We start from the raw sequence: 12,856 nt of genomic DNA, 5'->3' as shown, positions 1-12,856 counted from the left end.
GAGATGGGGCTGGGAGGACTTTGCGTGGGGTGACAATGAGGGAGGACCAGCAACAAGAGTGGGGTGGGACTGGGTGTACTGGGGAAGGGGGATGGGGAGGACTGGGGATGGGGACAACCTGGGAACGGGGCTCCTGGGCCTTGGGGGGACCGGTGTCCGGGGCCTGGTGGGACRGGATGGGCCTGGGGGCCAGGATTATAGGCACTGGGAGCAGGGGGCTTCAGGGCTGGGGGTGATCCGATGTGGGGGCCCGGTGGTGTTGGGACCTGGGATTTCACATGAAATCCCGCCTGGTGGGTGGGACACGAAGGGACGCAACAGCGCCCCGCGGCCACGCTCCCCGCGCACCTGCCGTCCAGCTCCATCCCGCCTCGTCCTCGTCCTGCCTGCGGCTCAAACTCCAGCTCCTGAGCCCCAGCACCTGCAGCGCACCCGGAAACGCACGTTTTGGAGGGCGGAACAGCCCGAGTGGGCACAGGTGGTTCTCGTGGCTTGGTTTACCTCCCCCTTGAACCCTCTGTGTGGCCAAGAGGGAGTCGCCTCCCCTTCGAAACCTCATTAATTATTTACTAATTGCTCTGAGGGTCTAACAGTGCTGGCAGTGGTGCGGGATGACGCTGAGCCTGCTCTGGGGAGAGGCCTGGAACAGGGCTGCTGCGTCCAGGCTGATTTCTGTCCAAGGCAGCGGGTCCTTTCCCTGCACGACAGTAGCTTTGGCCTGATCAGACGAAACCAGGAACGAGCCCAGCTTGTCTTAACTCTTAATGGTGTCTGGTCCAGCTGGATCGGCATTTTTAGCGTCCTCAGCGGGAGTCAGGAAAGCGCTGTCGGCCCTGAAATAGGGATGGAGAAGTGAGGCCCAGCGGGATGAAGAGAGGGTGGTGAGAGTGCGATTCGTAGAAGGGCTCAAAGGCAGGAGCGAGTGGAGAAGCAAAATTGCGAGGGATCCCGCAGCCCTTCCAGGCGGCAGGCAGCTAGGAAGGAGGTTGCTCCGTTAAGCTAACGGGGATACGAGAAGCAGCGGTAGCTCTCGGGGAGGAGGATTGGGAGCAGATGGGCTGGACCAGCACAGGGAAAGCTTTGCGTGGTTCCTCCCGACTGCTCCTTGTTCACACGTCTGAGCTGGCAGCTCCTCCAGCTCCCTGCTGCCGCGGTTGGGGGAGCTCGGCATAAACCTGATGGCTGCCGTGCTCCGACAGCCCCGGCTCGCGGAGCGGAGCAGCCGCACTCGGCCTGCGGCTAGCGGCGAGCGGTTTGGCCACGTCCCAGCCTCGCTGAGCGTGGGCAGGGCTGGCGAGTTTTGCTGGGCTCGCGCCGAGAGCTGCGTGCACGGTGGAGGGTTACGCTCCTCCTTGGGGAGAGGGTCGCTGCTGCCGTTAGGATAAAAACTCCCTCCCTCTTTAGGACGCGGGAAAGATGACGACAGAACGGGGTTATTGGAGTAACCTGACAGCTCTGCAGAAAGTTGCTCTGATCCTCGGGATCCCGGCCAGCGCCACAGTCCTTTACATCCTGTACCGCAGGTACCGGGAGAGCCGAGGTAGGTGTCGCAGTGTAGCCTCTGTGTGTCTCGAGACTGTGCCATTCCCCACCTCTCCCATACCTCGTTTCCCCCAAATGATCGCAGACRCTCAGAAACACCCCTGGGATTTTTAGAGCTGATACGAAGCATCCTGCCCTGTGGGGACCATCCCGGGGGACAGGAAGGTTGTTGAAGCAGCAGCACCCGCTTTGCGTTTCGCTCGTGCTATTTACAACATCCGTGGGGTTTCTGCCTCCCCGGTGAGGGGCAGCGATGCACCGGGCACCGAGGCGTGCTGCTCCTTCCTGCGCGTCCGTGCCCATGCTCCGTCTGCTGCGGTGGCAGACGGCGTGGGGAAGGGGCTGAGGGGGCTTGGCCGCACCGGGCTCCCTGCGGTGACTGCTCGCTCTCCGCTCAGAAGAGCGGCTGACCTTCTTGGGCGAAGAGGACCTGGAAATCGAGATGAAAGTCCCCCGGGCGGCCATGAAATCCATCATCGGACGGAAGGGAGCCACCATCAAACAGGCAAGTGTCATCTGCCTGAGAAGGCCACCTTGCTCTGGTGGGTTGTTTTTGTTCCCTCTGTCCCCTGCATGGGGCAGGGGGGCTCTGAACAGCTCTGAAACCACTAGTGCGAACAGTCTTCAAGGGGAAAAGGCCAAATCACTCCTGTGGGGTGTTTATTGGGAGCTCAAATCGCAGCCAGGGCCTGGTCTGCCAAGCACGGTGCCGAGTGGCTGAGAACGTGCCCTGTGTCTGCAGCTAAGGCAGGAGACGGGGGCTCACATCGACACGGAGGCTGAGGACAACAGCGAGGAGCAGGTGCTGGTGATCTCAGGCTCCCCCGGCCAAGTGTGCAAGGCGAAAGCTGCCATCCACCAGATCGTGGCGGAGAACGCGCCGGTGTTGGAGCAGTTCCACGTGCCCCAAAGAGCCATCGGCAGGATTATTGGTACCTCCCCAGCCGCTGTGTCTCTCCGATTGCACGCGTGATCCCAGGCACTTTGGTTTGTAACTTGCGGGCCGTGGGCTGTAGCGTCAGGGAGAGGCGGCAGTGTGTTGCTGCAGGTGTGTTACTACAGCACTACACCCCTCCTGGGAGGCAGGAAGTGGTGGGAGGTGTCCTGACGTTACCTGTTGCGTGGCCGTGGGTGCACGCAGCTACATCGTTACTGATCTGTGCCTAAAAAGCTTTGCCGATTGCTGGCCTCTAGGTGCCCAACAGCACGAACACATCAGGGTGGAAGAGCTGCTCCGCTTCCCTGCCGAGTGGAGGCAGACTCCTGCTCCAAGTGTGCGCTGCCTGCATCTAACTGTGCCTCAGTTTCCCCGGGGAACAGGAGGGACAGTCAGGCTCTGTGGTGGGGGAGGCAGTGGAGGTTGCAGGGGGCGCAGGTGTTGGTGTGAAGAACAGAGACACACGAGAAGCTGCAGCCTGTCACGTTTGGCTCTTGCCCTGTTTCCATCCCGACTCTCTGGGTTGGACCTTGTGTCTGGGGCTTCCAGGGCCACACCACCTCCAGGGCATGAGTAGGAGCTGGCCTTGTATGCCGTGAGCTGGGCCCTTGGGAAGGTGTTTGGTCCATCCAGAGCAAGGAACAGCTCCTCAGAGGGCTGAAGTTGTATCCCCTCATCGCGGGAAGATCCTCTCCCTGTCCCCACCTGCCACGGAGCTGTGTCTCTCCAGGCCGGGGTGGTGAGACGGTGCGGGCCATCTGCCGCAGCTCGGGGGCCAAGGTGATCTGTGAGCGCGAGGCTGATGCCAGCCTGGCCCTGACCCGACTCATCCAGCTCTCGGGGACCCGGAAGGAGGTGGCTGCCGCCAAGGTGAGTGGTGAGCAGCGGCCTGCGGCCTGCCAAGCCCTGCTGCGGGATRGACTCTGAACCAAACTCTCTCCTCTCCCCAAAGAAACTCATCATGGAGAAACTGATGGAAGACGACGCGTTTCGGAGGGAGCTGGCCCAGTCGACAGCGATGCGGTGCCAGCGCAAGCAGCCCTTGGGCACGAGGAGGGAGCAGGCAGCAGAGCCCGAGGCAGTGTCGCTCCCCAGTGGGGCTCTCACCCACCGGTCAGCTGCTCCTGAGCATGGAGAAGGGGACAGAAGCTCATTCTGGGATGGAGGCTTGCTCTTGGACAAGGCTGCTTTTGAGGATGCCCAGGAGCTGAGGGCTGAGAGTGAGTCCCTGGAAGAACCAGCTGCAAGGCCCGGTACGGCTGTGCCGAAATTTGAGGGTAAGAAAAGTGCGTTTTTGTCGTCTCCTGCATGTGACAGAACCTGTGGCAGAGAGGTGTATTTGCAAAGGTCCCTTAGGGCCTAGCAAAGCGTGGGGCCCATTTTAAGGGTCTGTGATCATCCCATATTGACTTGTAGCTTTGCCACTTGCTCCCTCCTTCCCTGGTCAGGGTGTTGACATGGCTGGAGCCACAAGCACCCTTCAAAGGACCCTGGGCCCAGCGAACAGGGCAGCACAGCTCAGCCACATCCTGGGCTGTTGTTGGAGCCAGCAGCCAAGTTTGTGCTCTGGATGGTCTCAAATGTGCTCTTGGGAGCAGGAGCCATGTGCTGCAGTAGGCCAGCTTTCTGCTCTTGGCTTGTCTTGAGTTTTCCCCATCTCTGAAAGAGGCCTGGGTGTCCTCTTGCCCACCCGGCCTTCCTTAGGGAAAGGTTTGGGCCAGCCCGCTCTTACCAGAACTCTCTGTGCCTCTCTCGTAGTTCCCAGCCCCGATTTCAGCTTCCACGCAGATGAGCACCTGGAGGTTTATGTCTCGGCTGCGGAAAACCCCAACCACTTCTGGATCCAGATCATCGGCAACCGCAGCCTGCAGCTGGACAAGCTGACCTGCGAGATGTCGCAGTACTATGAGAGCAGTGGCGGCATGGTGAGACCTGAACGGGGAGCACTGTCCCCTTCCCCCGTGGCTCAGACCGCATGTTGCTTCCCTCATCCCTTCTCTCAGGATGTGACTGCATCTCTCCTGCCCTGTCCCTGCAGGCAGAGCTCTCAACTGTACAAGCAGGGGACATTGTGGCTGCTCCCTACATGGACAGCAGCACCTGGTACCGGGCCCGTGTCCTGGGCACTCTGGAGAATGGCAACTTTGATCTTTACTATGTGGATTTTGGGGATAATGGGGAGGCCCCCCAAGAGGCGCTGCGAGCCCTGCGGTGAGTGCGGCAGCTTGGCTGCGGAAGGGAGGGCGTTAAGAGCTGGGCAGGCGACGGAGCTGTAGTGTAACATCCCCCGGGAAGTTTGCAGTTTGGCTTGTTTGATGGTAGCGTTGCTCATGGCTGCGTTGCTGGAGGATTTGGCCAAGAGAATTCAGTGTTTATGAAGTGGTTGTGGTGCGAAGGGCAGCAGAGATCTACGTGAAGCTGGGAGAGCAACCAAGGTGGGCTGAGTGGGTCCTCCTCACTGCGATGAGCGTGGCGTGATCGTGGCTTTTTCTCCCTGCCAGGACTGACTTCCTGAGCCTGCCTTTCCAGGCCATCGAGTGCAGCCTGGCTGGGATCATGCCTGCTGGTGAGCCGGGAGGAAACCTTGGGAAGCCTGTGGGGAGAGGCAAGGCGGGGAGAAAAAGGCTGAATTCATCCATGTCCCTTCCGCCTTATTATAACCAGGATTATTTGCTTCTATACAATCCCTGGAGCAAACTCTGCTCTGCTGGACTCAGCTGATCACCCTCTGCCCCCTTTCCCACAGGGGACGAGTGGGAAGAGGCAGCCCTGGACGAGTTTGACCGGCTCACCTACTGTGCCAACTGGAAACCTCTGGTGGCAAAAATTTCCAGCTACATCCAGGCTGGGCTCTGCACTTGGCCGCACGTCACCCTGTACGATGTCCACCACGGGAAGGTGAGCCCCGTGTGGCCCCAGCCTCTGCGGGGATGCTAGCGGGGCCTCGGCAGCACCTCTCCACCACTGCTCCCTTGCTGCCAGGCCCGGTTGGCTGCTGTCCCCCTTTTTTGGGGAGCCGTGTTCATTCAAACTCTCTCTCCTGCCTCTCCAACCTGCCTCGCTCTGGCATCACCCAGCCCCACCACTGCTCTTTCCCCTCCTTGCCCCGTCCCTCCACGGGCTCTTCCCTGCTTCCCCTGCTCTCGTGAGCCTGCAACTTTCCAGCCCCCATCTTGTTTCCACGCAGAACCTCAACATCGGGGCAGAGCTGGTGCGGCTGGGCTACGCTGCCTGGCGTCCCCAGGAGGATGAGGAAGGGGCAGTGGGGGACGGACCCCTGCGGCTGGTGAAGGAGGCCACGGCGGAGACGCTGGTGAGTAAGCACGTGACCTGCTGCAGGATGGGAGAGGGTGGCTCRTTCTCCTGTCCTCTCAGGCGCATCTTCCCGAATGAATTCAGCCCCCTGGTAGGGAGCCAGCCCTTCCCTGGTGACTGGGGAGTGTTTTCCACTGAGCAGGGACGCTTCCTTCCTGAGCCAAGGCGCAGTGGGATTCGGGTACAACATGGCAAGAGCTCCTCCGTGATCCCAGTGTCTGTGCTCTGTTCCCAGTTATAGAGGGGGCTCTAAATGCCAGGGAGTGCAAATTGGATGCCGCTTGGCTCCAGCAGAGCGGCTCCAGCAGAGCAGCCCCAGCAACCAGGGGAATTTTGGCCCTTCCTGTGCAGCTCTCTGTGCCGTGGAGATGGGGGAGCTTTGGGAGAGCTCTGGGGCGGGCGGGTGGGCTGCCTGGGCAGCCACTTGCTGCACTGCCGTGTCATGTGCCCTTGTCCTGTGCCAGGAGCTGCGTTAACCCGGCTTTTTCCTGCCGCAGGAGAACATCACGGGTGACTCCCTCGAGAGCCTCTTGTCGGAGCCCCGGAAAAGTCCTAACGAGACCCCCCTGACCTTGTCCTGTGTCAGCCTTTCAGGTAAGTTCCGCTTGCCCTCCTCGGGCAGACACAGACCTGAATCCTGTCATCTCCATGTCCCTCAACATGAAGGGTCAGTCCTGTGAAGGGCCAGGACAGCAGGCAGGTCTTGGAGGCCTGGGTCCTCTGCTCTCACCCTGTGTGGCATTGGAGCAAGTTGCATCTATTCCTTTTCTCTCACATCTTGTCTTGTTTGGTGATAACTCTCCTGCCAAATGCAGAATTCTGCCCCAAAAGGGCTGATGAGTGGGAAAGGAAAAAGAGTGAGGCATGAAGCTAAAGGAGACAATGCAAGTAGTTGTGTCAGCTTTTCTTAGCAGTCTTGGCTGATTTTCTAGAACAGGAGGATGGGATGTGTGATKGGAACAAGCTCTGCATGGTGCTGAGGAGTGGGAGCTGGTCACGAATCCCAGAGATTCGTGAGAGAATCCCAGGGAGGCTCTCAGTAGGGTCAACCCCCAGCCCTGGGAAGCTGTCGAAATGCTGCAGCTATTTCAGCTCTCCTTATGGATCAGTCTGACTTCTCGGCTGAGGTTTCTGGCCTCTGGCTGCCGCGTTTCCACACAGCTGCCACTGCCTGGAGTGTCAGCTGTGTCAGGAGCAGGCGGTACAGGGTGTATGTGCATGGCATCTGCTCGCTGCTGCTGCGTCGCAGCTTGGAGGTGCTCTTGGAGCTCTCTTTTAGCTGTCGGTAGGTTCGTAGTCTCCGATACGGGTTCGTGGTTGTCTTTGGAGGAGGAGTTTGAGGTCTGTAAACGGCGGGAGATGCAGAGCCCCCCCCGCGTTGTCTCCACCCAGCTGCATTGAGACGTGTGAGTGCCCTGTAAAAGGCACCTCGGGGCTGAGCTCGGAGGGGACGTGCGCTCACAGAGACGTGAGAGGTCCCAGCCCTTTCCGTAAGGGACAGCGAGGAGGAGGCGGGGGATGATCGGTAAAGGCAGAGCAGTGGCAGGAGCTGTGGAGATGCTCTCCACGCAGGGACGGCTCCCCTTGGTTGCTGTCCAAGAGACGCGGGAGCCAGCCCAGCCTGCCCGACGTGTGCCTTTGGCTTGGCAGACGAGTCCCCTGAGCAGCTCCGGAGCGATGCGGAGTCCACCGAGCCGCCCTCTCAGCTGACCCTTGCGCTCCGGTCCGTGATCTCAGCTCCCTCCCATCCTCCGAGGGTTGGCAAGACCCAGCCTGGCCCCAGCTGCCCTTGCCTGCCCGGCAAGCCGGTGGGAGCTCAGCTGGATGCTGGAAGCCCCGTGGAATGTGGGCAGCACGTGGTCCTCGCTGGAGCTTCATCCCCCATCACCCTTTCGAGTGAAGCCTCAGTCCTTTCTGATGATAGCTGCCCGCCTGCCTTGACCTGGGGGGACAGCAGCACYGGCGCCATCCAGGGCTGCTGCTACCACCTCTCGCTCTCAGATGGAGGCTCCGATTCTGTCTTCTACACTGGCACCGGCTCCGACTCCTCCGTCTTTTACAGCAGCCCCCGGCCTGGTGCCTGCCCCCTCCCTAGCCCCATCCTCATCAGCTCTGACAGTGAGGAGGAGGGCAGAGCCCTGAACACCAGGCTGCAAGGTACAGAGAGGGCTGCAGACACTTTATGGTGGCCTTGGCCTCTGTTAAAGCACCGTATGGGACACAGAGGTGTCTGTGGAGAGCAAAACCGCATCCCTTTGCATGCTCCACAAGCCCTTGACCGAGTTCTCCTCTTGTGGCTTGGTGTAAATCCACAGAGCCTCGGCGGTGACGGAGAGCAGATCTCGGCCTTCCTTGCGCTGCAGCTGCAAAACCAGCCCAGCGCAGGGGCGGATTCGCTGGGGTTTGTGCACGGTGGAGGGCGTCACTGCGGTGCGCGGGCACACCAGGCTCGCGGCATCACTGGGCTCGGACTGGTCCTCGCGACATGGGGAGACCTTGTCCTGTGCGGGGTCGTCCCGCACAGCAATCCGGGGGACTCATCCCCTCGGAGAAGAAATGGGTTGGGTTCATCAACTGTGGCTGAGTTTGCTCCTCGTGTTGGAGAAGATTACGGATGGAGATGTGTGCCATTACCCCAGTAACATGTGAGCCAAGGCCTCCTGGGAGTCTGGCACTAGATTCAACCCCTGTGGTGTTTAACTAGTGATTTCCTTCTAGCATTAAAGGGTTGCTTTGCAGGTTGTAACGTTTCCCAAAGCGTTACAGCATTTCCGAAGTCATACAGGGTCCAGGACATCTGTCAGTGCTTTAACTTGTCTGAAAACTGCCCGAGACTCTAATAAAAGTAAAGAGGCTTGTAGACGCTTCATCCAAATGATCCCTTCTCCCCACCTAGTGCAAGACTGGCACAGCGCTTGCCTTCCTCCTGCCTGCCTGCAGCTGGATGCTCACAGAGTCCCCGCTCTCTTGGGGACCGTTTATCCTGCCAGCGTCCCCTCAGCTCCGCGCTGGCCGGATGATGTGTCAGGAGAGCCAGTGCAGGGCTCTTCTAACTGCCTTCTCCCCACAGAAGGTGCCTCCGTGTCCGGCAGCGGTGATGATGTCGTCGTGATGGAGAACAGCTCCCTGTGACGCCCTCGTGAGCAGGTGGAGGCTGGGCTGGGATCAGGTGAGTCGGATCACGCTGCTGGATTGCCCCCGTGCCCAGGGCAGATGCTGAGCTGCCCCCGTCCCCGTGGGGGTCCCTAGGAAGGAAAAGAGCAGCGCAGAGCTCAGCCTGACTGCCTCAAAGCTGCAACGAACCGCTTGGGGCTGCGTGTAGAGCTCGGGCACCCACGACAAGTTCTCTCATCCCTACCGCTTTCTCCTCGTTCCTAGGAGGCCAGAGCGGGGATGGAAATGGGACAATTTTTTCAGAAGAGGGGGACGGAAATGGATGCACGGGGGAACAACATGCAGGCACACGCGGCGCTCTGGCGACGCTGCTCTGGTCGCTCATGCCCTGCGCTGTTCCCTCGTGCCACGCACCCCTGGCTCCCTCGGGGCTATCCCGCGCCTCTGTAAGGCAGGACCGATCCCTCCTCTTCTGCTCTGCCGCTGTTTGCTCCTGCCCAGCCAAACCCACTGCCCTGCTGGGCTGAAACCCGCACGCCTCGCACGGACGCTGCCTCTCGCCTGCCTTTCAGCTCCGTTCTCGGAACGAGGTCCATTCACTAAAGAAACAGCCTTTCTGCCCTGCCTTGAGAGCCCCAGCCCGCGAGGCGCCGACTTTGCCCGTCACCTTGGGAGGAGCCTGCAAAATGCTTTCGGGGACCTAATCCTGGCCCCCGGCTCGAACACGACCCCTGCGGTGCCCCTGTGGCAAGCGAGCTCTCCCCTGCTTCGCCCCGATCCTGCGGAGGATGAGGGGGAGCAGGGCACGTTGGCTCTGCCCTCAATGCTACTCGGAAAAAATGGACAAAGCCTTTTCTGCCCGGTGAGGGTCTCCGCTTCGGTCTGTTCCCAGCCAGATGGATTTTGGAAACTGAACTGGCTGCAGTTCTATAAAATCCAAGAAATCCTCATGTAATAGAAATTCCTGAACTGATCCCTCTGAAATGAGCTCAAGGCAGGTAGTTCTTTTCAGCTTTGATTCTGAGTTTGACTTTAAAACAGTTTCTCAAGCATCATTTGTATCCTAACCGCTGTGTTGGCCTGTCTTTCCCCCACCCTGAAGGGGACAGCGCAATCCCACCCATTTCTGAAAAATCCCTCACTAGAGAAAAGTGAAGTCTCCATCTTGGCACTGAAGATAAACTAGGGCTCCTTTTTACCTGTTCCTTGCAGGAAATTACGTGGGTAAAATGAAAGCTGAGGGATTTGCAGTGTCTTGAGCTGAGGTGGATTTGAAGGGCTTTAAAGCACTGCAGTTAAGACGCGTTTCTTCTGTTTTGTATTTGGTTTATGAGTTTGCGGTCACTGGCGTGACTTTGTTTCAGGCTGTTGGCTCTGTTCAGTTGTGGTTTTATTGTTTTCGCCCCAGCCTGGTTTTATGGTGAGGGGAAAGAACCTGTTTTTGTTTCCTGATTCAATAAAGTTGAGTGTTTTAGAGCTAATCAGGTGTGATGAAGCCGGTCCTTGGGCAGCGGGAAGGGAGCCAGAAGTAGGAGGTGATCTAGGGGTGGGATTCAGATGTGGGTTTGTTGCCCAGGTAACATCTTGCTCCAGAATTACTATAGAAACACAAAATGTCCTTCAATGATATAAAAATCCATCAAGCGGCCTTTGGTGGCATGGTTTTAGTGGTTTCCCCGGCCAGACCCTTTGCAGCAGGGAGCTGTTTTGGAGGAGGAATTTCGCACTCCCTGAAATGATGGTAACCTGCCGGCGTGTGGCTTGTCCCATCTCCCTACATGCACTCCCAGCTTTCACACTCTTTAATGCTGCTTTTTGGCCCAGTTGCATGGGGCCTCACGGGCTTTTCCTGCCTCCGCTGGCCCGAGGCATGGTGGCGGCATGGTTGCCCATGCTGTTGGCTCAGTGCACCCCCGACCGGGGAACGTCACTGGGGCCGGGGCAGCAGCCTCGCTCGATGGGGTACGCCGTGAAGAGCACGTCCTCCCAGGGCGGCAGCAACGGGTGATGGGACCTGACCACCTCGAAGCCCAGGTAGCTGAATGCCCGTAACAAAGCACCTTTGAGACGGAAGAAGAAATGTCAGTTTGGAGAGCTGCTGCCTCACACTATGCCGGGGTCCCGTTGTGCGCCGCCCTTGGGTGGGAAACGGTGGCAGGAAGGGACCAGACTGGATGGGAATGGGGTCAGAACCGATGGTTTTGCGTTTGGCTGTAGCCGGGAAGCCCTGGTGTGTGCTTGTCTGCATCCCAAAGCGTTGCTGAGAGAGGGAAGATCCGGGTCTCTGCGGCACAGGGGTGGAAACGACCCACAGAAAACATCTGGGCTGGCAGCAGAGCCCCAGTGCAGGTGACGGCCTTTGCTTAAACTGCTCTGGCACTGGGTTTGAGTGCTGCAGCACTGCTCGAATGGAGAGTACAGCTGCTTATTGCTATGAAAATGCAGGTTTTTTCCTGGAATTTGCAGCCTTTGGTTTTGCAGCACTGTTCCCTGCCCGGGAGGAGTTGGGCACCGTCAGCGCAGACCTGCGCCCGGTCGGCCAGTGAGCGCAGAGGCGGTTCCCCCGGCGGCGCCTGCCCAAGCCCTCTCCCTGCCGCGCGAAAGGCTCTCACCGTGATCGCTGCGGGCTTTGTGGAGGGTCGTGAACACAATGCCCACGTCTGCTCTCTCTGCATAATCCAGCATCGCCGTCAGGCTAGGAAGGGAAGTGCTTTAATGGTGAAACTCCGGGGAAAAAGCCTCTTCTGGGGGTGCTTTCCCTTCCTGGAAGGAGCCCAGGGATGCTGGGAACCAGCGATTTGGGGGAAATCATGCGGATGCCTGAAGCCGCTCCCCATTACCTCTCGCAGCCGTTCCCGTCCAGCATGTGCCGGGGGGTGACAAGAAAGAGCCGCCGCTGGCTGAGGAGCCCGTGCCGGTGGGTGAAGCCATAGGGACCACGGGCCACGTGGAAATCCAGCTGCGCATGCCCCACCGTGCTCGGCCTTGCTGAAGATGGTCGGCTTCCCACCCTGTGGCGCGGTGAGGCAGTGTCACCCCCTGCGCCCGGAGGCTTTTCCCCGGGAATGTGCCCCCGGCCCTGGGCAGCTGCTTATTCCCAAGCAGGATGCTACAGAAAAATTCCTCCCTGTAGCTAACCGCTCTATCAAATAGAAAATTGCTCCTTCCCCTGCCTGTTTTACACCCGGTTGCCCCCATTTTGGGGTCGGGCTCCCTCTCCGCTCACCTCCTGCAGGGGGGAACGTGTTCGGCGGTGGGCAGGGAGGCGCGGGGCATTCTGGCTTGGCGGCACCGGAGGGATGGCAACGGGTGGCCCCACTGGGATGGCCGCTGCCGCAGGGACGGCGTTCCGGGGATGACGTTCCAGGGATGCCGTGGGGCACGGGGGTGACGGGGTCCTGTGGCACTGGGGGGTGCCTGGGATGAGAGAGCGGTACAGAGGTGTGTTTGGGGGGAATCGGGGCGGGTTTGGGGGCAGACAGAGGCTCTAGGGTGTGTTTTGGGGGGAATTGGGGTGGTCTGGGGGCACAGGGAGGTGCTAGGGTGTGTTTGGGGGTAACTGGGTTGTTTTGGGGCAAGCAGGCACGTGGGTGTGTTTGGGGGATGACGGGGCAGTTGGGGGACAGAGGCACTGGGGTTTGTTTTGGTGGGAATTGGGGTGGGTTGGGGGCACAGAGGGTGCTGGGGTGTGTTTCGGGAGGAATGGGGGTGGGTTGGGGGCAGACAGGCAGCGGGGTGTGTTTGGGGGGAATCGGGGTGGTCTGAGGGCAGGCAGAGGCGCCGGGGTGTTCTCGGGAGTCTCGGGGTGCCTGGCGCTGCTCGGGCCGCGTCCTCACCGGGGGCGTTGGCGGCGCTTTGCGCAGGCGCGCGGCGGGCAGCCCAGAGAGCGGGCTCCCCGGGCGCAGGCGCGCGGCGGGCAGCCCCTGCGGGGTCCTTCCGCGCCGAGGC

The 12,856-nt window shown here is 59.9% G+C and overlaps 1 protein-coding gene across 1 annotated transcript; it reads left to right on the top strand.

Annotated features, from left to right (window-relative positions):
- Nucleotides 1-468: 468 nt before the first annotated feature.
- Nucleotides 469-8,926, top strand: TDRKH (tudor and KH domain containing). The gene is made up of 14 exons (XM_026083695.1): nucleotides 469-478; nucleotides 1,405-1,540; nucleotides 1,941-2,047; nucleotides 2,285-2,474; nucleotides 3,210-3,349; nucleotides 3,432-3,756; nucleotides 4,238-4,404; nucleotides 4,518-4,690; nucleotides 4,981-5,045; nucleotides 5,226-5,377; nucleotides 5,667-5,792; nucleotides 6,292-6,388; nucleotides 7,445-7,951; nucleotides 8,865-8,926. Exons 2-14 carry the CDS (start codon nucleotides 1,417-1,419, stop codon nucleotides 8,924-8,926), a joined length of 2,235 nt encoding a protein of 744 aa, XP_025939480.1. The 5' UTR covers nucleotides 469-478; nucleotides 1,405-1,416.
- Nucleotides 8,927-12,856: the final 3,930 nt, after the last annotated feature.

The sequence above is a fragment of the Apteryx rowi genome, unplaced genomic scaffold (genome assembly GCF_003343035.1).
Source record: "Apteryx rowi isolate R43461 unplaced genomic scaffold, aptRow1 scaffold_610, whole genome shotgun sequence".
NCBI classification, from domain to species: domain Eukaryota; kingdom Metazoa; phylum Chordata; class Aves; order Apterygiformes; family Apterygidae; genus Apteryx; species Apteryx rowi.
The sequence above is the reverse complement of the archived record's forward strand: the minus strand, read 5'-3'. Positions and strand labels throughout refer to the sequence as shown.